Raw genomic sequence first — 27982 nt, 5'->3', positions numbered from 1 at the left:
CTGTCTCTCTGCCTTTCAACTAAATAAAATAAATGAAAATTAAAAAATTAAAAAAATACATTGAGCGGACATTTAACCTGGTGGTTAAGATGCTTATTAGGATGTCTGGGTCCCACACTGGAGTGCCAGGGTTCCGCAGCTGGTTCCAGCTCTCTGCTAATGCACACCTGGGGAGGCAGCATTGATGGCCCAAGTAATTGGATTTCTGCCACCTGTGTGTTAAAGCTGGATTTGAGTTCATGCCTCCCGGCTTTGGCCTAGCCTGGCCCTGGCTGTTGCAGATATTTGAATGGGAGTTCCATGTCTCTCTCTGTGACGGGCACCCCTCATGCCTCTCTAGCAATTTTTGAAAAAATGGTATATTGAAATATTCATCACACAGTATAACATTCCATAAAGGTTGATGTTCCTGAGGTCTCTTGGTGAATTTTTAAAATAAGAATTATCTTTTGAAACAAGGTACTGTTTCACACTTCAGCTGTAAGTTTATTTAAAAGGAGGACACACCTGAGACTGAAGTAAATTGCTCTTTACATTATCACAGTGAATGTTTTCAAAGTCTAAATATTAAACTAGATGGATGCTAAACATTTTATGGCCCCGATATTGCTGTTAACACCCATTGTACATGTACATGTATATGTACACATGAAGTGCAGTTTCATGGTCTATAGCTGTTTAGTTTGTTATCAGTATGAACAGTAAATGTCCTGAAAATCAGCTTCCAAACAGCTGGCAGTTGACCTACTGGGCTTTAGCACCGCCTGGTTGCATGTGACGTTTCTTCGCTCTTTCACACAAATAGTGTGCCTTCACTTTCATCAAGGAAACTGGCGCAGGTACTTTTCTGTGTGCTTGTGGGTCTAGTAATGTAGAAGAACCTTAAAATGGATTTTCTTAAGAGAGTTGTTCCTCCCATTCTTTCGGGAGACGTGGTTTTGGATACTAGAGACAGTATTCGGGAAAGTTCCCCCAGATTACTTAAAATGAAGCGTCTTAGCTTACTTTCATCAGAGAAGACAATGAATGAGCACGATGGAATCAATGTCTGTCACAGTCATCATGAAAAATGCCGACATCAACAGCTAGGTAAAGTAAAAATGTATTACTGTTAATTCTTTAAAAAAGCATTTTAGAAAAGTAAAATTACTTTTCATAAGTATAAATTTTAGTACAAATTTTTATTTAGAAAATCAAGTTTAAAAGTTATGGATAGAACCAACGGAAGGAAGACCTTTCTCTCTGTCTCTCTCTCTCACTAACTCTGCCTGTCAAAAAAAAAAGTTATGGATAAATTCTAGTGAGTATAAACCTTTATTTGGAAAATTGAGCTTAAATGGTAGAAATGTTTAATAAATTAACTTCTTGGCCTATTTTTTAATATTAAAAGTTTTGTTTTGTGTTCAGATACATGCTACAAATCAAGGTAAAGGCATTATAAAGTTAGCAGGTTTTTTTTTTTTTTAAAGATTCATTTATTTGAGAGGCAGAGTTACAGAGCTAGGGAGAGACAGAGAGAGAGGTCTTCCATCTGCTAGTTCATTCCCTAAATGGCCGCAACAGCTGAAGGGGCCAGGAGCCAGGAGCCTCCTCCAGGTCTCCCATGTGAGTGCAGGGGCCCAAGCACTTAGGTCATTCTCCACTGCCTTCCCAGGCCATCGGGCGAGGAGCAGCCAGGACATGAACTGATGCCCATATAGGATGTCGGCACCACAGGTGGATGCTTAACTTACTACGCCATAGCCCAAGTTAACTGTTTTGATTAATTTTTAGAAAATATTTTTTTTTTGACAGGCAGAGTGGACAGTGAGAGAGAGAGACAGAGAGAAAGGTCTTCCTTTTGCTGTTGGTTCTTAGTGAGAAAATATGGTTACAGCCTGTAGGATAAGTAAACAGAAATAAGATACTGAGTTTTATCTATCTCACTAGAAATCACTGAACTTTTCTATTTCATTGTCCCAAATGCAGGGAATATTCGGGGTTAAGTATTACAAAGTCAGATCTTTGAATGTGATGATGATGATTTTGTGTTATACTAGTTCTGTTACATGTAATCCTCCAAAGTTGAATTTAATACCCTTTATAGTTAAAGAGGATGATATTGAATATGTTTTAGGAAAAGTGTCAGTTTTGTATACCATGAGTAGCAAATATTGGAAGAAAGGAAAATCTATTAGGTGTTTTAATTTTAAAATCCATTGATTTTGGTTTTCATTTTTTGATTAAAACACTTTAAAATGGTCTTGCATAATTATGAATTTTTGTACTTAGGCAGTAAATAGCTATTTATATAAATTAATGTGGTAGTTAGTGGATAAGAGTTTATGCAAAGTCTTTGTAAGGATGATGTATATTATACTTTAATATGCACATACATTTAAACATGCTCAGATGCATTTTTATTAGTAGAATTTAAAAATGAGATTCATTGCCCAAATGGCTCTGATACTTGCCTTTTCATTTAATACATCATAGGCACCTGTCTGTCTCATTTGAGAAGTGCTCCATTATATGGATATAATGATTTATTCAATTTCTCTCTTATTGATGAACATGCAGAATGACTTAAATTTTTAGTTATTAAAAACAATTCTATAATTAATATTCATTTATGTGTCACTTTATACCTTTGGATGATGATTCTTTGTGTAAAATTCTATGTAATTTTTAAATTTTGATTGACAATGCCATTTGTACCTTCAAAAATTTCTCAACATAAGTTCCCCAGAGCAGAATATTCAAGAGTTCTATTACTTTGTGTTCTCCTTAACACTGTTTTATGTCGACTTAAAAGATAGGATCATATTTATGAGAAACCATAATTTCTATTCTAAAAATATTAATTATGTAAAAGAATGAAGGACTTTTTAAGTTTTGAAGATAAATGCAAATATATCAATATCCATGATGTGCTATTGTTTAAAACTCATCAGTTTTTTGTAGTGGAGGCGAGGCCGCTGATGAATCAGTGCCCCTTAATTTCAGTTAAAATTTGTAGATCAGTCAGCTGCCCTTTGTTTTTGTGTTCAAGAGTAGATATATGCATAAGTGGAAGTATCAGTATGTGCCACCACTTAAGCCCCGGGAAATTTACTTTTTACTTTCAGTATTGAATCACTTAGTTTTCTTCACTGTACCACAAAGTATGTGGTTGAACTTGGTATCTAAGTGTAATATGTGATATTCATTTATATGGTTTCTTATTTTTATCTTTGAACTTTTTTGTTAAGACTTTCTTGTACTCTTTTAAATAGAACACACATATTACAAAGTATAATAATCAGATTTTATAATTTATGTTAATCTGCAAATATAAGCACTCAGTTTAATGAGTAAGAATTTTCTGGAGCAGTGCATTTGCTGTACCAGTTAGGCTGCTGCTTGGGTATCATCCCATATTGGAATACCCGGTTCAAGTCACAGCTCTTCTGCTTCCAGTCCAGCTTCCTGATAACACAGCAGGTGGCAGATGATAGCTCAAGTACTTGGGTCCCTGTCATCTATGTGGGAGAAAAGGTAGAGTTCTGGGATCCTAGCTTTGACCTGGATCAGCACTGGCTTTTGCAGGCATTTGATGAATGAAGCAGTGGATGGAAGATCACCTTCTCTCTCTCTCTCTCTCTCTCTCTCTCTCTCTCTGCTTTTCAAATAAAATGAAAATAAACAAAAATTTACTAAGTATATATCTTTTTTACCAATCAAGATCGAAACAAAACAAAATCATGGAGTAGTGAAGAATCTGATGCCTGTTGAAATATCTGAGATTCTAGATTCTTTGAGGCAATAATCATGCCTAATTTTTCTGTTCAAAAACGGTTGAACTTTAGGGAATGCCTATTATAATTAATTCAAATAACTTCTTGGGAAGTTAACATAGATCTGATTTTAAACTATCTGATCCTTTAATTTCAATTTACTCATCAAAGTCTTCTTGAATCTCAAAATTTGATGGTAAATTTCTAGGAGTGGAACTCATATGTTGACAGTAAGCAAGAAGTCAGATTCATTTGTGCTGAGTTGCTGAGACTCATGTGTATTCTGGGGTAGAGATAATGCAGTAGTTTAGCCAGATGTCAGGAAATTGGTAGTTTACTTACAGAATGTTTACCTTTCTTCAAATGTTAAATAACCTAACATTTAATAAATTTTATAAACATTTTCAAACAAACAAGCCACTAGATTTGCCAATATCCTTTATTCCTCTATAAAATATATTAACAAATGCCTGTACCACACCACACACTCTTAAAAATTTCTCTCCCACCATTACTGTTCCCAACAGGCTGAGTTGTGGGCTTCTCAAGAGTTGTCTGTGTTGTTAACCAAACCTCTGTTCGCCTTATGCGATTTAACTACACACTGGATAATTTGCCAAAATATGAGATTGGAAAAAAAGAGTTGTTTTAGTGTGAATAAAGTTTTGAGTGGTTTGTTCAGACTGCTTAAAGATGAATTCGTAAAAGGAACTTGCATTTGAATTACCTGTAGGCCTGAGAGATGTACAAGATTGGAAGGATTTTGCCCTAACATCCTTCAACTTCCCATGCCACTATGAAGAAACTGAAACTGGCAATCTTGGCTGATATGTGTGGGTGGGTTTGGTTTTAGGCAACAAAGACGGTGTTATATTCAGCAAGTCTACCTTGAAAGACAAAGTTTTGGCACAGCATCAAAAGCCTGGAAATTTAAACATGGATTTTACTTTTTAAGTTAAAATAAAACCTTTAATGAGCCTCTTGATCTTTTTTCTTCTGATTCCTGCTTTAATGGTGCTTTTAAATTAAATGATTAGCCAAGCAGCTGTAATTTACAGTAAAGGGACTCTACTGTATATATCTCTATTGGTTTTTTTTTTTTTTTGGCCATACCTACTTCCTTACTAAAAAAAAAAGTCAAATGATCATATTTTATGTAACCTTATTTGTGTCATAGTTATGTATCCTTATACTTTTTGTGTAGAGGCTTTACAGTGTGATCAAAGATTGATTTTACTGATAGATATATTTCCCAATTCTAGTAATATTTATCTTCAGACATAAAAGTTGGTGAAAAGAAAATGTGCTTAACGGATTCAGAATTTGCTACAGTGTTTTCAGGCTACTGAAGAAAAGTGAACATTAGCTACAATCAGATGTTAAAAATTAGACAGTATGTGTGCTTCTGTAGACTGTTTTGTGATAGCTGCAATGTCCTTATATCTCCAGGTTTGAGTTACTTTTGTTCTGATGGAATCACCCTTGATTTTGGTGTTGTTCATTCTACTTGGAATCAAGTATAACTCATTTTTAAGAATCCCCAAGAACAGGACATTGATATATTGAACAGAAGACCGTATATATCAACCTTAAGGATGAAAGAAACGTATGAGTGCCTTCTGCGTTCTGGACTCTGTGATTTTGCTTTGACTAAAAACTGATATAATCTCATTTGTCTACCTACATAGGACATGTATGTTCCTTTTGCCCCTCAAATAGAATGTAAGCTGAGTATGAGCTTTGCTTTCTTCGTTTGATGTGTTTCAGGGCTTGGAATGTAATCATTACTCAATAAATACGTTGACTGAATAACTGTTAATTTAAGTGTTTTTCCTAACTCTGTGAGATAGGTTGTTACCCAAAACTTAAAAATTCTCTAAGGCTTAAGCAAATTATTTGAAGTTTTTGACTAAGAGGTATACCCATGCTGTTATTTTAAAATCAGGCATTGGCTTCTTCTACTCTATCTCACTGCAGTGTTGTTTGATCTTTTTGAATCTTCAAGTGTGAAATGGTTTTTCAGAGACTATGGGTCTATTCAGAATAACTGTAGCATCAAGGGACATATACTTTTTTGATGCTTTCATTTTAACTGATATATTATCAATATATTATTCTTTGAGTTCCTGTGTTTCACATGACTTTCACAGAACTGTGAAGAGATGCAGATTCTGCTTTTGTTTCCATTTCATTGCAAAGCGTTAATGACTCCAGGTATGTGAGTGTCTAAATAGTATACTGGTATTCATCTCTTTTGAGATTCAGCACAACTTACTAACAGGGACAAACCAAAATGTAGTGCTTGTTACAAACTTCCAAATGCATTTCGTTGAGCTTTAAAAGCTGCTATCGGCCGGCGCCATGGCTCAATAGGCTAATCCTCTGCCTGCAGCGCCGGCATCCCAGGTTCTAGTCCTGGTCGGGTCGCCGGATTCTGTCCCAGTTGCCCCTCTTCCAGTCCAGCTCTCTGCTATGGCCCGGGAGTGCAAGTCCTTGGGCTCTGCACCCACATGAGAGACCAGGAGGAAGTACCTGGCTCCTGGCTTCAGATCAGCGCAGTGTGCTGGCCGCAGCAGCCATTGGAGGGTGAACCAACGGTAAAGGAAGACCTTTCTCTCTGTCTCTCTCTCACTGTCCACTCTGCCTGTCAAAAAATAATAATAAAATAAAGTAAAAGATGCTGTCTACAAGTATATTTGATTAGTCAAGAAAGGTGGATGCTCACTCTTACTAACTGGATCTTCTTATCCAGTGATCTTTCTAGTTTTATTTTCATGGAGACATTGCTCTCAGTGGATAAATTATTTAAGCCCAGAAGAGCAGGATCACCCTAGGCAATGGCATGGCAGGCCACTTTCTCTTAAGAAGGGAACAAGGTGGGGAAAGAGCAATTTAAGTGTTTTCCTTAAAGATGAGACTACCAAGGAGAAGTTTAGAGAGTCCTGGGAAGAAATGGAAATGAAGTTTCGTTCTGACACCTCCAGTGCTTGTGGTGTGGACACACTGAAGGAGTTGGAGAATTGTTTAGAGTTCTGATGTGCTAACAGAGTTGGGCAGGGCAATGATCTGAAAGAACCTGTGCTCCAGATAATGATCGGTTTGCTATGGAACTTCCCGCTTGGCCCACATGCCACCGTGTACTCCCTGTGTAGTGTGTGAACAGTGATTCTTCTTTCTTACACAAATGGGATCAGGGAGTACTGGGCTTACAAAATGTCATCACACAAGCATAGTTTCCCTTACTGAAAAGCTGCTTTGGAATACTTTAAAGCTGTAATTATTGGAATAGGTAAGCTTATTGCATTCATTCCTTTCCTGGGTCTCATGACAACTCTCATTAGCTTAAGGAGTGCTATCAGGAAGACTCACAGGCATGCTAGGAGAGAAGCGTGAAGTGTTGAGAAGTGATTGGGGCTTTGGTTGAGACAAAGCTGAACTACAACAGGCTACTTAATCTCTGTAGGCCAGTTAACCTCACTACCAGACTGTCATTGTTTTGAAGATTATAAAAATAATCAACAGAGTTCACACAGAGTTGAGTGTTTGTTGGGTATTTTTTTTCCAGTTCATTTTTTCTTATATAATTAATATTTAAATTAACACATAATTTTATATATATATATTTTAAGCTGACTGTTATTACAAAGACTTAGATTTTTTACTTGGAGATAGATGAATCAGTTTAATTGAAATGTATCCTTGGGGCATTCCATCATAGAAAATATTCTAGGGATTTGGATTTATGTCTTTTACTGTACTTAATTCCAAAAAGTTTTAGCATGCAACTTGTAGCTACATGACAGTTTATAGGGGCTTGAGTTACAGCACCTTTTCTTGTGCTTCCTTCTTTGTCCAAATAGTTACTGCCAGATGATTGCATGATTCAGATACATAGGATTTTTTTGAAGCTAGTGTCGTTTCTCTTGGCTGTATTTACAGTTGTCTACTTACTTCTGAAAAAGGATCTTTGGGGCATTATTTAGCCTAGGTTCCTGACTTCAGCTTCTCTCTCTGATGGCTCAAGTAGTTGAGTTCCTGCCATCTGTGTAGGAGACCTGGATTGAGTTCCCAGCTCCTTGCTTCAATCTGGCCCAGGAATGACTGTTTGTGGTCATTTGGGCAGTGAACAAGTAGATGAGATCTTTCTGTGTCTGTGCCTGTGTATATGTCTCTTTCTCTCTGCCTCTCAATAATAAATATATTTTTTTAAAATCTCTTTAGAGAGTTTCTCCAAGTTACATGGATGTGTATTTTAAAAAAACAAATTAGGGTTTGAGTTTTTATTTTTCAATTATGAAGCAACAGAAGGAGGTATTGACTCTAACATAAAACCACAGAAACAAAGGAGTTAAACATATGAATGTAGCTAATTCAGTATTGGGCAAAAAATACAGAAAAGCAGAGTATGTAAAAAGATAAACAAGACAATAAAAATATCTGTATCAGAAGATACTAAAGAGGCCAGCGCCACCGGCTCACTTGGGTAATCCTCCGCCTGCGGCGCTGGCACCCCGGATTCTAGTCCCGGTTGGGGCGCTGGATTCTGTCCCGGTTGCTCTTCTTCCAGTCCAGCTCTCTGCTGTGGCCTGGGAGTGCAGTGGAGGATGGCCCAGGTCCTTGGGCCCTGCACCCGCATGAGAGATCAGGAGGAAGCACCTGGCTCCTGGCTTCGGATCAGTGCAACGCACCAGCCGCAGCGCGCCTGCCGTGGCGGCCATTTGGGGAGTGGACCAATGGAAAAGGAAGACCTTTCTCTCTGTCTCTCTGTCTCTCTCTGTCACTGTCTAACTGCCTGTCAAAAAAAAAAAAAAAAAAAGATACTAAAAAATAATGAAAGATATAGTTTAAAAATTAGTAAAATAGGTTAAGATGAATAAAACTGAAATTTGAAATCTAACAACTAAAGGAATATACCAGAAAGGTTAACAAGTGAGCTGTAAAGGGAATTCAGGAAGCAGGGTTCAGTCCAAGTGTTCTCTCCACTGGGTTCGGACAATCGTAGGGAGTTACAAGTTTCCAATTCTGCCGGCTTCCTGAAACTGGAATTCTGCAGGGGCCAGAGTAGAAGTCTCTTGTGTGACCATCTTTGAGATGAGTGGTTTCCTTCACCCCCTAACCTGAGATAATTTTTCTCTGCGTTAGGACTCCAGCTCATTGCCCCACAGCTTCTTTTACTCTTTTGACTATGAAAGTCTTGCTCCTGTTACAGATGGTGAGTTCTTTGAGGACTGAGTTGGTCTGATTTATTTGGGTAGCCCCAGAGCATAGCCTAGTGGCACACACTTTTTAAGCAGTCAGTAAGTGTTGGTTGAATAAATGTTAGAGTCCTCTGTCTTTTAGTTCTTGTCCTTTAGGTGCCAGAGCAAGTTTTTACTTGCTAACAAGAGCTGCTGTGCATTGCCATATTTAGCCCAGTGACTTTTCCTTCAAAACCATCCAGCACATTGTTCAGTGTGCAAAGGTTCCTAAGGCAAAACCAGCCTGCCATAAATTTCAAAATAAGTAAAGACAAATTACCTCAGGTCAAGCAAATGATGATTTGGGACAGGGGTCAGCAAACTTCTTCTGTAAAGGAATAGACAGTAAGTATTTTTGGCTCTGTAGGCCGCAAGCCTCTGTCACAAGTACTCAGCTCTGGCTTTGTAGAGCAAAAGTAGGCACAGATGCTAGTGGAATGAATGAACGTGTGTGTCTGTGTTCTGCTGTGATGTTGTCCATGGGCCAGATTTGGCCTTGGGAGAGGTCAGGTTTTTTTTTTTTTTTTAGATTTATTTATTTGAAAGTCAGAGTTACACAGAGAGAGGAGAGGTAGAGAGAGAGAGAGGTCTTCCATCCGATGGTTCACTCCCCAGTTGGTCATAACAGCTGGAGCTGTGCCAATCTGAAGCCAGGAGCCAGGAGCTTCTTTTGGGTCTCCCACGTGGGTGCAGGGGCCCAAGGACTTGGGCCATCTTCTACTGCTTTCCCGGACCATAGCAGAGAGCTGGATTGGAAGTGGAGCAGCTGGGTCTCGAACCAGTGTCCCTATGGGATGCCAGTGCTTCAGGCCACGGCGTTAACCCACTGTGCCACAGTGCTGGCCCCGAGGTCAAAGTTTTCCACTCCCTAAGCTAGAATATAGAAGACAATATTGCTACCATTTAGAGAACTACAAATGGGTAACTTACCTGAAAAACAGAAGATGGAAGTGGTGATCCAATATTATACTTATTTGTACTTTCTACAACCCTAGCATGTTTTGTTTGTAGTAGCTACTCTGTAAAAATTGTTTGGAATCCAATTCCATCATTTATCCTTCCTGGGCTTCAGTTGTCTCATAAAATTTAAGAGGTTATGATAAAAGATTGTGAAGTCTCTCCAGTTTTTTTTTTTTTTTTTTTTTTAAAGTGTGATTCTGGCAAAGTTTTTGGAAGACCAGATGGCTTATTCATTAGACTTAACAGGTATTGGCTTACCACGTTCCCTACTTGCCCCATATATCTGGTGTAGACTTCTGAAGAGGTGGCTTTTATCAACCATGCTTTGTGGATCCTTCCACAATGGAAGTCGTTGTCCATCAGACTTCTCCCTGTCCTTCCATGCATCTTTCCCATGTGAACACAATGCACATTTTGCCTTATTTTAATCATGAAATTTTTAAGCCTAGTTGTTTTTTGTTTTAGAAAATAGCTATAAAGGTAACCTAGGGAATCTTAGGTGATTCTTTGTTGATAGTTGGCACTAAAGATGAAGATCTGTTTATGCTTTAGAATTTTATTTTTTTAAATCCTGTATCTAGCAAAGGAAACATTCTGTCATTGATTGATTTAAATTCTTGAAGTTAAGCATTGATACAAAATAATTTCAGATATTACAGATGTAAATTATAGTCACCTTACTCAAATTATTCTTGTCCTTTCTGTTAGACTTTCAACGAGTTTTACTGTTTCTAAAGAGTGATTTTAAGGTTTGTGTGTTTGTTTGGAATGTCCACATCCCATATCTGAGTCCCTGGGTTTGAGTCCTGGCTCTGCTTATAATTCCAGCTTTCTGCTAAACACAGCCTTGGAGGAAGCAGGTAATGACCCAGGTACTTGGATCCCTGCTACTCCATGTGGGAGACTCAGATGGTGTTCCTGGCTCTTGGCTTCAGCCTGGCCTAGCCCTGGTTGTTGCAGTCATTTGGCAGAGTGAACCAGCAGATGGACAATCTGTGTCTCTTTTTTTCATATTAAAAAAAAAAAAAAGAGAGAGAGAGAGAATGACTTAAGATGACCTGGGCCCTCTTATTGCCTCTTCCACTGTCTTAAAGAAGTATAAGCTGGCATATATTTCTAATCTACTTGAACAAACTTTAAGAAACACTGAAAAGTTTTTTGTAAAAGTTAAAGCAAGTTTCTTTTTATTATTTCTTAGGTCTGTGAATTTTTCCTCTTTTTTAAATAAGTATAAATGTGTGTTAAAAATAAGCAAGATAATATTTTTATATTAGTATATTTTAAAGTAGCTCTTCTTAAAGTATAATGTGTTAGATATCTTATAAGGGGCCGGCACTGTGGCACAGCAGGTTAACAACCTGACCTGAAGCACCAGCATCCCATATGGGTGCCGGTTCAAGTCCTGGCTGTTCCACTTCAGATCCAGCTCTCTGCTATGGCCTGGGAAAGCAGTACAAAATGGCCCAAGTTCTTGGGCCCTTGGACCCACGTAGAAGACCCGGAAGAAGCTCCTGGCTCCTGGCTTTGCATTGGTGCAGCTCCAGCCGTTGCAGCCAATTGGGGAGTGAACCATCAGATGGAAGACTCTCTCTCTGTAACTCTGACTTTCAAATAAATAAATAAATCTTTTAAAAAAATCTTATAAAGTGTATTCTGACTTGTTAAGTTTAGATTGGGGCTTTAAAGGATATTAAGATTATGAAGTTAGGTTCTTCCATGTTAACTTTTTTTAAAAAAGATTAATTTATTTGAAAGAGTTACAGAGAGAGGTAGAGACAGAGAGAGAGGTCTTCTATCCGCTGGTTCACTCCCCAAAATGACCGCAATGGCCAGAGCTGCGCCAATCCGAAACCAGGAGCCAGGAGCTTCTTCTGGGTCTCCTGCATGGGTGCAGGGGCCCAAGGACTTGGGCCATCTTGTAGTGCTATCCCAGGCCATAGCAGAGAGCTGGATCAGAAGAGGAGCAGCTGGGACTCGAACCGGTGCCCACAAGGGATGCCGGTGCCTCAGGCCAGGGGCGTTAACCTGCTATGCTACAGCACTGGCCCCCCCATGTTAACTTTTAATACAGTGAGTATGTAACAATTAAGGTTAACCATGCATTAATATTTTTCTGTGATTTGGGCTTGCCTGTTTAATTGTACTGGACAGTCTCTTTTTCTTCTTAACCTTATTGGCCTTCTCCTTCTACATGTAGTTTTTGTCTTTACTGATGGTTGCCCCTGCATTTTGTTGCCTCTTCCTTTCCTGGTTAAGACTTTTCCTCTTGTGGCTGGCACTATGGCATAGTGGGTAGAGCCACTGCCTGCAGTGCCGGCACCAGACATGGGCAGTGGTTCGAATCCGGGCTATTGCACTTCTGACCCAGCTCTCTGCTATGGCCTGGGAAAGCAGTAGAAGATGGCCCAAGTCCTTGGGCCCCTGCACCCATGTGGGAGACCCGGAGGAAGCTCCTGGCTCCTAGTTTTGGATTGGCATAGCTCTGGCTGTTGTGGCCATCTGGGGAGTGAACCAGTGGATGAAATACCTCTCTCTCCCTCTCTCTCTCTCTCTCTCTCTCTCTCTGCCTCTCTCTGCCTCTCCCTGCCTCTCCTTCTCTCTGGGTAACTCTGACTTCCAAATAAATAAATCTTTAAAACAAGACTTCCTCTTATGCTTTATTACCTTTGTGTTAACTCATCTTCTTTTAAAACTAGAATGATATTAAAGGTGGTTCAAATGATAAAAACCCCTGGTCGATTGAAAACTTACTATGGTAGTCAAAATTTAGGAAAAATACAGAAAAGCAAGTATTGGTAGTTATAATGTGATACTTTACTTTGATGAGTGTTTCATGGATAAGGTGACTGTAGGTTTCTGTACACCCTGGGTAGGTGCAAGTTATTATATCTTTATTCTCACATGGCTCTTCATAGTATCTGGTCTATGCTCCAAACAATCTGGCTTTGGACAGTAAATTCTGTGCTTACCCTATTAGTGATTCACAGAATTTTACTTGTTTTGACCATGTGGGTGCAGGGCCCAAGCACTTGGGCCATCCTCCACTGCCCTTCAGGGCCACAGCAGAGAGCTGGAGTGGATGAGGAGCAACCAGGACAGAATCTGGCACCCCAACCAGGACTAGAACTCGGGGTACTGGCGCGGCAGGCGGAGGATTAGCCTAGTGAGCCGTGGCGCAGGCCCTAACTTTTTATTTTTAATTTATTTATTTACTTACTTTAAAGATTTATTTATTTATTTGAAAGGCAGAGTTATGGAGAGGCAGAGGCAGAGAGAGAGAGAGAAGTCTTCCATCCATAGGTTCACTCCCCAAATGGCTGCAATGGCTGGAGCTGGGGCTCATTAGTAGTAGTAGGATTTGTCTGAGAGGTAGAGAGAAAAGACAGAGCTCTCTTCTGCTGGTTTGTTCCTCAAATGGCTGTAATAGCAGCAGCCAGACCAGGCCAAAGCCAGGAACAATGAACTCAATCCAGGTCTTCCGCGTGGCAGGGACCCAATACCTTGAGCCATTACTCACTATCTCTCAGGGATGCATTATTGGAAAGCTGGATTCAGGAGCACAGTCAGGCCTGAACGCAGGCACACCCAGGATGGGATGTGGTGTCCCAAGTGGCATTTTAACTACTGCATCAAATGCCCACACTGGATTTTCTTAATTTTTATATATTGAACCCTTTTTGTTCCAATATCTAATCCAAGATAATACTTTATATTTAGCTTGTAGGCTCGTCTAGACTGTTAGAGTTTCTTAAATTTTCTGTTTTTAATGATCTTGTCAATGTTGGTTGATAGCATCTGTTGGATGTTTTGTAGTCTGTCCATCAGTTTGGGTTGTCTGATTTTTTTTCAGGTTTAGGTTGGGTTTACAGGGCTTTAGGGGGAAGAATACAAGTAAAGTGCCATTCTCATCACATCATGTCAAGTGTATCTACCTTTAACATGGCTTCTCAGTGATGACGCTGAGCTTGTTCTCCTCACTGAAGTAGTATATATCAGGTTTTTCCATAACGAAATTGAGCATTCCCACCTGTTTTCTATTTCTCCAACTGTGGACTGTGACACCACAGATAAAATGTTGTCAACCTGGAAAGCTCATTAGAGGCTTAGTGCCCAGGGTTTTTATTGCGGCTAATCACGTAGGCATCCCTGCCTGGCATATACCCAAATTTTAGATTTCCAGAAGGAAAGCAGGTGTTCAGTATAACCCATATTATCTGTGTAAACAGTTTAGGCATAATGAACTTCCTTTGTCTGTCCTGGGAGTGGTGGAACACTCCCCAAATAGAAGTTTGGCAAAGGCCAATGTTGTAAAGAGGCCTTTCAAAAGACAGCAGTCAGACCTCATAGTTTAACTTTTTTCTTCAGAGTTCAGTGTCATAGTCCATTTTCTGTTATTATAACCGAAAAACACAGATTTAGTTAATTAATAAAGAACTCAGGTTTATTTAGCTGACCATACTGAAGGCTAGGAAGCCCAAGATTCGGCAACTACATCTATTGAGGTCCTTCTTGCTAGTGGGCACTGTCCACAAGGCAGTACAGGACAGTACGTGGTAAGACAGAACATCGCAGCTCAGGTCTGTCCTCTTATGAAGCCACAGTCCCACTGGATTAGGGCCTACCATTATGGCCTGATATAACCTTAACTACCTCCCAAAGTTCCTACCTCCAAATATTGCCGCCCTCTTAATACCTCATGTGGGGATTAAATTTCAACATGAGTTTTGGTGGTAAAGTTCAAACCACAACAATCAATATGGACTCATGAGTATTTTTTTTTTTACTTTGGCCTATATTCCCAAATTTTGTTGTTTATTTTGTTGCTCAAATTGTTACAGCTTTGGCCACCGAGCATCCTTTGACATACTGCACTGGTTTGCTTTTTATTTATTTATTTATTTATTTATTTATTTATTTATTTTTTTGACTGGCAGAGTGGACAGTGAGAGAGAGAGAGAGACAGAGAGAGAGGTCTTCCTTTTGCCATTGGTTCACCCTCCAATGGCCGGCGTGCTGCGGCCGGCGCACCGCACTGATCCGATGGCAGGAGCCAGGTGAGCCAGGTGCTTCTCCTGGTCTCCCATGGGGTGCAGGGCCCAAGGACTTGGGCCATCCTCCACTGTACTCCGGGGCCATAGCAGAGAGCTGGCCTGGAAGAGGGGCAACTGGGACAGAATCCGGTGCCCCAACTGGGACTAGAACCTGGTGTGCCGGCGCCGCAAGGCGGAGGATTAGCCTAGTGAGTCGCAGCGCCGGCACTGGTTTGCTTTTGAGCTCCTCCCTGGTTTCTGACCCTTCAGGATGCTCCCGGCTGAGCCTGTGTATGTGCTACTCCAGCTCCAGGATCAGCCGTGTTCTCCATGAATTGTGCAGTGAACTTTAGAATGGTAAACACTCTGTGTGGAAAATGTGGGAAGTATAGACAGAAACAAGTAAACAGAACTAAGTACACCAAGAAGTAAGAGTTAGTAATAGAGTCACTATTGACTTTTTGTTGTATTAGTTAAGGGGGTTTCAAGCAAAAATATGAAGTGATTTTCACAACTGTTTTTTCATGTTTGTATTTCGTGTGTGGTAGTAATTGTATAATAGAATTGTGAGCATCTTTCCCTTCTATCAAAACCTTTCAATATCTTTTATAAGGTCCAGAACAGATGAAGATTCTTTGGAAAAGCTAAAGTCTGTGGGAGCTGTAGACAGCTTGATGAGTGATAGGACATTTTGTGTGGAAAACTTGTCAAATTTCTGTTATTTTCCATGTGTGGTGGCTAGCTTTAGATACCGGATTTATAATCTGAGGTATCTGAAAAGCTTCTCATGTGAGGAATAATCCATTTCTTGGCAGTATTACCTTAAGAATGAGTTAGTAATTGAAGAGTTCTATTTCCTTTTAAAAAATGATTTATTTATTTGAAAGGCAGAGTTACAGAGAAGCAGAGGCAGAGAGAGAGGGAGAGAGAGAGAGAGAGAGAGAGACTTCCATCTGCTGGTTTATTCCCCAAATAGCTTCAATGGCTGTAGCTGGCAAGAGCCAGGAGTTTCCTTTGGGTCTCCCATGCAGTGCAGGGGCCGAAACACTTGAGCCATGTTTTACTGCTTTCCTAGGCCATAGCAGAAACCTGGATTGCAAGTGGAGCAGTGAGGACTCAAAACAGTGCCCATATGGGATGCCGGCATTGCAGGTGGTGGCTTTACCCACTACACCACAGGGCCAGCCCCTCTATTTCCTTTTAGGTAGCTAGAACTTCCAATTTCAATAAATTCTATGATTTTTAAAGATAAATCCAAATTTCATTATATCAAGGACCATTTTGTTTAGATCTTTTTTTTTTTCTTTTTAGATTTCATTTATTTGAGAGGTAAAGTTACCGACAGTGAGAGGGAGAGACAGAGAGAAAGGTCTTCCTTCCATTGGTTCATTCCCCAGATGGCCGCAACAGTTGGAGCTGTGCCGATCCAAAGCCAGGAGCTGGGTGCTTTTTCCTGGTCTCCCACGTGGGTGCAGGGGCCCAAGCACTTGGGCCATATTCTATTGCTTTCCCAGGCCACAGCCGAGAACTAGATTGGAAGAAGAGCAGCCAGGACTAGAACCAGAGCCCATTAGATCTTATATATGAATAGCACTCACTATTTTGTAAGATTTACTGAGAAGGTTCCTTGGTATGCATGGTTTTGGTATTCTGTACCTCTATGTTCTATTTAAAATATGAAGCAAGTAACTAATTGTGTGAATCCTTAAAAGGGTACAGAATGAAGTAGAAATTGATTAAAAGAGAGGGTGCTTACTTTTAACTCCTTGAGGGCAAGAGGACTCCCAGGGTCATCATTTGTGCTATGTCATGAGGACCACAGTGAAGTCCAATTATATTGAATTGTGAATTTCTTAGAAGTACTCTAAAACTTACTTTTTATTATTTTTAGAGTGGATTTGTTTGCAAGGTAGAGCAACAGAGAGAGAGAGAGACAGAGAGACAGAGAGACAGACAGACAGACATAGCTGCTCTGTCTGCTAGTTCACTGCCCAAATGGCCACAGCAGCTGGGTCTGGTCTGGGTTGAGGCCAGAAGCCAGGAATTGCATCCTTGTCTCCCACATAGGTGGCAGAGACCCAAGAACTTGGATCATTTTATCTTCTGCTGCCTTCTCAGGTGCATTAGGAGAAAGCTGGATCAGAAGCAGAGTAGCCAGAACTCAAATTGGCATGCCATAAGGAATGCTGGCACCACAAGTTGTAACTTAATCCTCTGTTCCACCATGCTGCACTGCTCCCTACCCCCAAGAAAAAACCTTATCATTTTAAAAGCATTCTTTAATACATTGTAAACTCAAAAATAAGGGACAGTATGGACAAAGGAAATTATTTAAATTATATTTTTCTGCTTTGCCAAGGATATACCATTGAAAAACTATTTCTGTGACTGTCTTTTTATGGTGATGAGACCAAAATATATGTATGTATGATACATCTTGGAGAATTCTGAATTTATAGAAAGAACAAAACGGCACACTGACATTTCTTGTTTCTTGACAAGTTTCTGATGAGCTCTAGGCTGAGACTGATTTTTTGTTATTAATTGGCAGGCTAAGGATAGATTTCAAAGAATGACTGCAATGTCATTACATGTGTAATCTTAAAACAGTATTAGTGATTGAGGGACTGAGAAAAAAATCATAATACAGTGGGTCTCTTCCATAGGCTTCTAAAAGGATTGTTGGATGTAGATGTGGTTTTCCTAATGAACACTAGTGATTTGGATGATTAAAGTTTCAGAAAGGTTAGAAAGAAACTGCTGATTCCATTAGCCTTTGCTGTGATGGCTGTGATTAATAGTTGAAATAGTAGCACTACTTATTTTGTTCTTTCCATTTCAAAATAAAGTTCTAAATAGCCAAGGCCTATTGAATTAGTCTATATGTAAATGGAAAGTGCCACTTTCACCTGCCTTCTGTCTATAGTGAAGTTCTGTTGTGAAATGGAACTTCCAAAATGTACCCTGAATGTATTTTTATGCATTTGTTTCCCAAAAAAACTATTAATATGCATGTAGGCAGGCATATGCTGATAACATAGACTGATTATATTGAGTAGAAACTTTAGGTTCTGACTTATTCTTTTAGATCCATATAGATAAAACATAAGCAGAATAAAATCAGTTATAAAAAGTTGCTTGAAAATCAATTACCTTTTACTCCTCTAAAAAAATTATACCCTGGCATTCAAAATAGATTTTGCTTTCTATAGTTTAAAAATTTTAGCAGACATGAACTTCGGTTACCTTTGTAGGACACTATACCTAAGTAGAATTAAGTTTTTGAAAAAAAAAAAAAATTTATGGGCCGGTGTTCTGTGTAATGGGTTGAGCTGCTGCCTGTAATGCCAGCATCCCATATGGACACTGGTTTGAGTCCTGGCTGCTCCCCATCCTATCCAGCTCTCTGCTAGTGAGCCTGGGAAAGCAGCAGAATATGTTCCAATTGATCCCTTGCACTCCTCTGGGAGACCTGGAAGAAGCTCCAGGCTTTGTTGGGCCCAGCTCCGGCCGTTGTAGCCATCTGGGGAGTGAACCAGTAGATGGAAGGTCTCTCTTGCAGGTGGTGACTTTACCTGCTATGCTACAATGCTGGCTGTTTACTAAGTTGCTTTTTAAGGCTTGTGTATTGGGGCTGGCACTGTGATGTAGTGTGTAAAGCCACCTCTTGCAGTGCCAGCGTCCCATATGGGCGCTGGTTCGATTCCCGGCTTAGCTTCTCCACTTCTGATACAGCTCCCTGCTAATGCGCCTGGGAAAGCAGTATACCATGACCAAGTCCTTGGGCCCCTGCACCTACTAGGGGGACCTGAAAGAAGCTTCTGGCTCCTGGCTTCAGATCCAGCCAGCTCTAGCCGTTGTGGCCATTTGGGGAGTGAACCAGTGTACGGAAGAACTCTCTCTCTCTCTCTCTCTCTCTCTCTCTCTCTCTCTTTCGCTCTGCCTTTGCCTCTCTGTAACTCTGCCTTTCAAATAAATAAATCTTTAAAAAAAAAAAAAGACTTGTGTAAAACTAATAGGCTTAGCTTAATAAGGGCAGAAAGAATATGGCAGTTTGCTATCTTATCTGTTTGCTGCATGGTTCGTTTCTGAGCCTTGGTATTTAATGGTTTAGTTTGCTTGGGTCTAGACAGTTTATTTCCTGACTATCAACAACTGATGAAAAGAGGATTGTGTTGTCAGATCACTTTGGGAAATATTTAAATTGAAAGAATGATTAAACTTGTTTCTTTATAACTTGGAGTCCTTTGCATATTGACATACATTGGGCATGTACAAGAATGGGATGTAGTAGGTTGTGTTTGGGGATGATGGGATACCCTTTATTCGTTTAACATCTGAAGGCAGTTTTGGGTCATTATACCAGGAGAATCCCTGGTCTTAATTGATTCTGAGATGTCTTGAACAAGGAGATGTACCCAGATGTTGTGATGATAGGTCCTATGTTGTTTAGTCTTTGAATCTGTTTTTCTCTTCCCCCTGAAAGCTTTTACTTAAGGAGTACAAACTTAATGCATTTCATTAAACACAACTTTAGGAACATAGTGATTCTTCCCACCATACCTGTCCTCCCACCCACACTACCACCCTTCTTCCCCTCCCCTCTCCTATTCCCATTCTTATTTTTTTTTTTTAAAGATTTATTTACTTATTTGAAAGGCAGAGTTACAGAGAGGCAGATGCAGCAGCAGCAGCATAGAGAGAGGAGAGATTGATCTTCGGTCCCCTGGTTCACTCCCCATGTGGCCACAACAGCCAGAGTGGAGCCGATTCAAAGCCAGGAAACAGGAGCTTCTTCCAGGTCTCCTGTGTGGGTACAGGAGCCCAAGGACATGGGCCATCTTCTACTGCTATCCCAGGGCATAGTGGAGAGCTGGATCAGAAGTGGAGTAGCTGGGACTTGAACTATCAACCATATGGAATGTTGTTGCTGCAGGCCAGGGCTTTAACTTGCTGCACCAATTTGGCCAATGGTGTGTCAATTTTGTTTATTTTTTTCAAAAAAATAACGTTATATGTATAAATATACACACACATATATATATTATATATACTATATATAATATGTATATATATTAGTATCCATTTACTTTTTTTTTTAAAGATATTTATTTATTTGAAAGTCAGAGTTACACAGAGGAGAGGCAGACAAAGAGAGAGAGAGGTCTTCCATCTGATGGTTCACTCCGTAATTGGCCGCAGTGGCTGGAGCTACACCAATCCAAAGCCAGGAGCGAGGAGCTTCTTCTGGGTCTCCCATGCGGGTGCAAGGGCTCAAGGACTTGGGCCATCTTCTTCTGCTTTCCCAGGCCATAGCAGAGAGCTGGATTGGAAGTGGAGCAGCCAGGTCTTGAACTGGCACCCATATGGGATGTGGGCACTTCAGGCCAGGGCGTTAACCTACTGCACCACAGCACTGGTCCCAGCTTTTTGTTTTGCTGATCTTTTGTATTGTTTTCTTGGTTTCATTGTGATGATTTTTAAAATTTAATTACTTCTTTTCTCCTACTAGTTTTGGGTTTGGTTTGCTGTTGTTTTCCTATGTCCTTGAGATGCATTAATAGGTCACTTCTTTGGTGCCTTTCCAAATTCTTGATGTAGGTACCAATGCTATAAACTTTCCTGTTAACACTGCTTTTTGATGTATCCCATAAGTTTTTATATGTTCATTTCCAGAAATTTTTTGATTTCTTCTATGACCCACTGTTCATTCAGCAGCATGTTTTTCTTCTCCATATGTTTGTGTATGTTCTAGAGATTCTTGAGTTGTTGATTTCCAGCCTCATTCCATTGTAGTCAGATAAATGCATGGTATGATTTTGATTTTTTGATTTTGCTGAGACTTGATTTATGGCCTACCATGTGGTCTATACTAGAGAAAGTTCCATGTACTGGTGAGAAGAATGTGTATTCTACAGCTGTAGGATGAAAAGTTCTATAGATATCTATTAGGTCCATTTGGTCTATAATGTGGATTAACTATTTTGTTTCTTTGTTTATTTTCTATCTGGTTGATCTGTCCTTAGCTGAAAGTGGGGTATTAAAGTCCTCCATTACTATTGTATAGGAGTCTATATCTCCCTTTAGATCCTTTAACATTTCTTTTAAATAGCCAGGTGCCCTGTAATTAGGTGCACATATGTTTATAATAGTCTCATCTTCCTGTTGACTTGATCCATTAATCATTACATAGTGCCATTCTTTGTATCTTTTAATAGTTTTTTTCTTTGTCTCTTTCAACAGTATTTGTGTTAAAGTCTATTTTGTCTGATATTAGGATGGCTACACCAACTCTTTTTTGGTTTCTGTTAGCATGGCTATCATTTTCAATTCTTTCAATTTCAGTCTGTGTGATGTTTGTTGCTGAGATGTGTTTCTTGTAGGAAATAAATAGATGGGTTTTGTTCTTTAATCCATAAAGGCAGCCTGTATCTTTTATCTGGCAAGTTGAGACCATTTACATTCAAGGTGACTATTGATAGGTAATAACTTGGCCCTGCCACTTTTCCATAAATATTTCTATTGTTTACTTTGGATTTCTTTTGCACTTTTACTGGGAGATTTTCTGCCTTCACCTTCTTTCATAGTGATGACGATGTTTTTGTGTTTCTATGGGTAGTACATCCTTAAACATCTTTTGTAAGGCTGGATGAGGGATAACCAATTCTTTCAATTTCTGTTTGTTATGGAAGGTCTTTATTTCACCTTAATTCATAAATGAGAGCTTTGCAGGGTACAGTATTCTTTGTTGAGAGTTTTTTCTCTTAACACTTAGAATATATCTCACCATTCTCTCCTGTCCTGTAGGGATTCTGATAAGAAGTCAGCTGTGAGTCTAATTGGGGATCCTCTGACAGTAACCTGGCATTCCTTTCATGCACATTTTAGAATCTTTTCTGTATGTTTTACCATGGAGAGTTTGATTACAATGTGTAGTAGTGAAGATCTTTTCTGGTTATGTCTTAAGAATTCTATGTGCTTTCTGTACTTGGATGTGCCTTTCTTTCTCCAAATAGGAGAAATTTTCTGTTATTATTTCACTAAAGGCCTTCTAATCCTTTCTCTCTTTCCATGCTTTCAGGAACTCCTAGAACCTGTATGTTGGGTCGTTTGATAATATCCTGTAGATTCCCAGTAGTGTTTTTTAGTTTTCTAATTTCTTCTTTTTTTGGTCTGACTGTTACATTTCCAGAGATTTGTGTTCTAACTTGGACATTCTTTCTTCTGCCTCAGAGTCTGTTGTTAACGCTTTACACCACATTTTTAATTTGTTCTACTGAATTCTTCAATATTCTGTTTTAATTTCTCTTTAAAATCCCAATTTCATGGGAAAAGTTTTTATTCGTGTCATGTATGGATTTCTCTAATTCATCGATTTGCTCCTGATTACTACTAAGTTGTCCTACAGTCAATTTTTTGAATTCTGTTTCTGGTTTTTCTTCATTCTGTTCATCTTCAAATTCTAGTATTGAAGTATTGTATTCTTTTGGGAGTGTCATGTTACTCTTGTTTCTTGGATTGTTGTATTTATTATTGGGCATTGGTGGAGATACTTGTTGGGGTTCCCCCACCCCATGATGGGTTTTATCTTTGAACTCTGCCTCTGTGGTTAGTGGAGTGTCTGCTCTTTCAGTGAATACCCACAGGTGTCTGCTGTGTTCAGTGCTCCAGGGTGAGTGGAGTGTACAAGGTGACAGAGAAAAATGTGCCCCTCACCCTTTTTTTATCTAGGTTGGCAGGTACACTGTCCCCCACAGGGCTTCTAGTCAGAGTCACCCCAGGCTCTTCTGCAGCTTTATTGCCAGTGACGTGGGCTGCTGCAGTCTGCTCTCACCTCACTCTACAAAGCTGATGCTGAGGCTCTTGGCTGCTGGGGTCTTGAGTTGGGTGTACTCATACCCTCCACGTAGATCCACAGTGTCCCTCTAATTTGCATGATGTTTCCTATGGTTCCCTCTGTTCCCTGAGATTGCACTCTTTTCACTTTTTTATAACTATCTTCCCTAGACTAGAGCAGTAAGCTCCCTCCCTGTTCTGCCATCTTGGAAACTCCTCCCAATAAACTTAAATCTTAGTTTGAATTTACTTTTTTGGTCCGATCAGTAGTAGGAATGGCCAAGGCTTTCTATCAGATATTTTGGATTGTTCTGGGGAAAAACAAAACAAAGTACAGTTTTAAGGGATGTCCCCACCACAATACTGTTGCCATTGAATACAACTTAATGAATGTGATTATCCCTTTTCCTGTGATGTATGATATTTGTGCATGAGTAGTGTTATTTTGGCTTCTCATGCAATGTCTAACCATTTGACTGTGAATGAATTCATTCAGTTAATGATTTTGACCACCATGATTACTTCCTATTTGGGCACTCAAAGGATACAATGACATAGATGAATCAGTACAAATGTATTGCCACAATTGGAAAAAAATAATCTGAACATATGCCCCATTGACCATCAAAATTAGAACAAACTATTATGAGGTCAAAACATTTTTGTTCTGATACTGATATGAAATATATATTTAGTTTGGTTGTGAAATTCTGCTACTATTTCGAAGAGCAGTGTTTGCTTTTTCTAGTGTGCTTCCAGTTTAAAACAGTTTCTGTAGCATAAAGGTTCACAGATGTGCATTTTGTTTGACCAGAGAATTTCTGGTTATTCACTGACATTGTGACTATGAGATTTTCAGGGGAATTAGGTGCTATATTAAGAATAGAAGCCCCTGCGTTTTAAAATAATCCCATTGTTATACTGGAGCTGTCTCTTTTGAATAAGTTGCATGCAGCAGAGGAAACTTTGTCCTGAGCTGAGCAGTTTTAGAGGCTGATGGGGGCTCAGCCACAGCGTTCATGACATCATCTTTTCATCCCGTTAGCTCGTGTTATCTCCGGCGGGGTAAGTGAGCGGGTGGACGCTGCATCATCAGAGCCTGCTGAGAAAATCACCGCTTACTGCCTGGCTGTGTGGAGGGGTGGAGAGAATACACTACTGAAATCAACGAAAGGAAACTGATACCACAGTGCAATAAAAACCATGGCCTTTTTTTTTTCTTTGTCGGTCAGTTATTAAAGGAACCGATTTATAGATCTTAGTGCTAGATCCAAATACATTTTAAGAAAAATGTTATTGTACAACCCGTAGCTGGTGAAAAAAGTTGGCATCCAAGGACAGAGCCCCTACCCTTGTGTGTTTACTAGCAGTAGTGATTACATGGGAAGCAGCTGGAGCCACTGCTCCTCAGAACTGATAACAGGAGCCTAAACAGAGAAGAGAATTTGGGGCATGTGTAGATCTGCATGAAGAAAGGTGAGGGCGTCCTTCAGGGCACTTCTTATAAACTTGTGCGCTTTGATTTAACTGGATAGTTCATCTGCATTCAGCAGCGGCTCCACTATAGTTGTGCGTCACTGCGAGACTGCACAGTAATGAAGCCAAGGCACTGTGGGCCAAAACTCTGCTGCCTGTGAGGAGAGGAGAGAGGGGACAGCGGCTTGGAGAGATAGATCAACAAAACCGCTGCTGTCGCGGCCACTGCCGCTGCCGCTGCCGCTGCCTCTGCTGCTGCTGCTGCTGCCGTCCTTGCAGCTGATTGAGACACGATGTTGAGTCTACAGGATTCTGTGTTTTTTGAAATTAGCATAAAGTCCTTGTTAAAGTCCTGGAGCAGCAGCTGTAAGTATATGTTCCTAAATGGGAGAGATGCTGAGGTATGATGGTCGTTGCCATTCCTTGCATGCACATTCTTCAGGACCCATCCAAACAGAATAGATGCTGCTGAAAATAGCATGAAGAATGTTTTCTTGAGTGGTGGTCTGGAAGATGGAAAATTTAGCATGCACACTTTGGGCTGTCATAATATTGGCAGTTAAATTTTGTTTGACAAAAATTTCCCAACCTTTGTTTTCTTGTTAATTTGTTACCTTGCTAAGTTTCTTCTAATTGATCAAAAGTGGGGGAAAAAGAAGATGATAAGTAGACTGATCTCTGCAGGGTTAGCAGATACCGGTACTATTCCACAGTTCTGTTAGCACAAAATGCTTGAAGCAACATCAGCTATCATAGGACATCAATTTAATGTAATGATAGTAACTTTCTCCTGTTATAATTGAAGTTACAGTGAATAATTTTCATATGTAGCAAATGTTCAGATAAAGAACATTCCAGATAATGTACTTAGAATTTCCAAGTTCAGTTAAGTCAATAAAACAAGTGCCATTGAAGGATTGTTCTGTCCATAACTCCCTAATATGTGGATTTGGCAGAAACACTGATTTTTGTCAGTATGAATGTTTCCAGTAATTTCTAGGGGTCCTTTTTCTCTGCACATCTCAAAACACTTAAAAGAATTTTTTGCCATAAGTAGTTTACTTTTTCTAAAAAATCATTGTAATAGGATATCACACTATGAATTAAGCAAACATAGGTTCTATTATCATGTTTGCTTTGCCCAAATAAAATTGAAAATAAAAAAATGTGACTTTTCCAAGGTCATACGATGGCGAAGAACTGGGAGCCAAACACAGTTGTTCTTGCTCCCAGCTGTGCTGCTGTTGCCTAAGTAAACTAATGAATAAAGTATGAGATGAAATTTAAATTTTTTCCAGTTTAACTCTATAAAAATATTTATTTAGTGTATTTTTCTTTTGTAAGCAAATAATACAAAGGACCAAATGTTGACATGAGGAACAAAACCCTCATAAGATAGATCCTTACTGAATATAATTTTAAGATTTGTGTGATGCCAAATACACTGCATTTACAATCCCTGTATTTCTTTTGTTTTTGATCTGTAAGTAGTTTTTCCATGTGAAGACATTGCTGTGCCAAATGGCAGAAACTTATCTCAGTTCTATTGAAGTTTCTAAGTGAGTATACATAGTTGAAATATTGGGAGAGTTAGAATTACTATCTAAGTTAAATACTTTTATTGGTTATAGAGAGATAGTAATATACTAATGGAATAAGGGAGAGGATGATATGGAATATGTGTCTGCTAAACTAAAACTCTTGTTTCTGATCTTTCTCTCCCCTGCTACTCTTCCTCCTTCCTCCTCCTTCCATCCTTACTAGGTACTTTTGAAAAAACAGTAAGATAATTTTATAGTGAGAGTGAAGCTATAATGAACAGGTTCTTACTGAATTATAGTAAATTATGTCATAGCAGCTTGTATTCTAAAAACTTGGATACTTGTGAAATATGTTGTTGTTTTGTTTTGTGACTTTCTAAGTATTTCTACATAATGTTGCCTGAATCCTATAACTAGCACAGCCAAATCTCATTTAATCATATTCCCTGAATCCAGGAGTGAACCAAAACCAGATGTTTGTAAAGCTTTTGTTTTTAGCTGTTAGTAATACAGTGATTGAGTCTGTGAGTATTGCCTTGCCTTTGGGCATTTGTAGTTTACCTGTCTCTTGAAAGCATTTTACAGTCCGATTGGAAAGAAATTGCTTATCTCAATGTGCATTAAGGCAGTAACCATGTCTGCCCTAGCTCTGGGAGTGGGAAAATGTTTTTATTTGACCAGCATCTGTGTCTTTTTAAATTTTCTCTTAGCTCTATGGGCATCAGGGTAGGGTATGGTAAGGAGAAACAGAGATACAGAGAGATGATTTAAAATAATATGACCCTAGGAAAGGCCTTCCTAAGGATGTTTTTATAGCACCAACACTTCTGAAATCAACCAATATTTATTGAGTATTTACTGTGCTGTGGCAGATAGAGGTATGAGATGTGATTGTTGCTATAAAGGAGCTTAGAGAAAATATACATGGAATGTTACAGTAAGGAAGTTGAATGAGATGTATTACATGTGTATGATGACTATCGCACATGAGAAGAATGGGGAGTACAGAGATGGAGGGCATCAACTTGAACTACAGGAGTCAAGTGGAGTATCAGAGAGAAAGGGACTTTTGATTTGGTGTTAATGATGAGATGTTGCCCATGGTGATAGCAGCATTGATACCCGCAGTTTCCATGAACCAGAAAAGGGGGGTCAGTGAACATTCCCGTCCACTTTGTCCCTCTTTCAGTCACTGACCAGGCCTTGTCACCTCACCTTCTGTATTCTCTCCTGTCTTCTGTTGCCATGGCCACTGTCTCTCTCTTCAGGATCACCTGGATTGTTGCCACAGCATCCTTTTATTATCCTGCTTGCATCTTCCATGTTGCTGCCAAGGCTTCCTTCCTTACAAACTCCGGCCCTTCATGTCTCTCCCTGCCTTACTTCCCAGGCTTTCTGCCCCTGTAGGACAACGCCTTTCCTCAACTAGCTCCTCCTCGTCTTGCCCATCTCTCCTCTTGCTATATCTACCAATTCCAGAGCATGCTGTGTCTTCGTATGTGCTGCTGCTGTCTGCCAGGAGTGTACCCCATCCCTGGCCTCTCTGCTTCACAGTGAATCCTTCTGTATCTTTCAAGGCCCATCCTTCCTTAAGTCATCACTTTAGACATTATTGTCTTATCACATTTATCACCCTACCCATGTCTTTCTCTGCTACTTGAGTGTAAGCTCTTGGAGGGTAAAGAGCAATTGTCTTTTTGTTCTTCTTTATATACCTATGCCTAGTCAAGTTCTGATACATGTGTAGGCAACTAAGTTATTGGGTAGGAGAATAAAAATATGATCTGTCTTAAGCTATCTGATTATTAATATTATTATACCAGTGATGTCTCTCAGGAGAACAATTCCTAAAGCAGCAATGTATAAGATGATATCTTAGTGACTTAAAAAAAATAACATTTCACCAAATTCCATTTAAATGAATTTCTTGGGAAGAACTGAGGAAAATCTGTTGTTAATAAATGGAAGGTAATTGTTTTTGTCCTATAAGTTACATATTGCAAATATTGCCCCTACCTTCCTCAAGAGGAAAAAGAAAGAAAAATTTTTAAATGGTTTAGCATAACAACAGTATCTAGTATTATAGTTCTTTATTAATTCTAATAATGTTTCTAGTTGATCAGAATCATTTGGTGGTTTGTACCAAT

At 39.5% G+C, this 27982-nt stretch overlaps 1 protein-coding gene across 17 annotated transcripts in view; it reads left to right on the top strand.

Annotated features, from left to right (window-relative positions):
- Positions 1–27982, top strand: part of FRYL (FRY like transcription coactivator) — a 298493-nt gene that overhangs the window by 95400 nt on the left and 175111 nt on the right. For 5 of the 17 annotated variants that reach the window (XM_051831508.2, XM_051831497.2, XM_051831491.2 and 2 more), the window contains exon 1: positions 798–1089. The exons of 10 other annotated variants lie outside the window; for them this stretch is intronic. In XM_051831508.2, the coding sequence (XP_051687468.2) occupies positions 888–1089 (202 nt within the window). In that variant the 5' untranslated portion in view covers positions 798–887. Of the gene's footprint in view, positions 1–796; positions 1090–27982 lie in introns of those variants that run through there. 2 more of the 17 variants (XM_051831481.2, XM_051831479.2) reach the window with 1 other exon arrangement.

Source organism: Oryctolagus cuniculus, chromosome 2, assembly GCF_964237555.1.
Source record: "Oryctolagus cuniculus chromosome 2, mOryCun1.1, whole genome shotgun sequence".
Classification (NCBI taxonomy): Eukaryota; Metazoa; Chordata; class Mammalia; order Lagomorpha; family Leporidae; genus Oryctolagus; species Oryctolagus cuniculus.
Note: the sequence above shows the minus strand (reverse complement) of the source record. Positions and strands in the feature narration are given on the sequence as shown.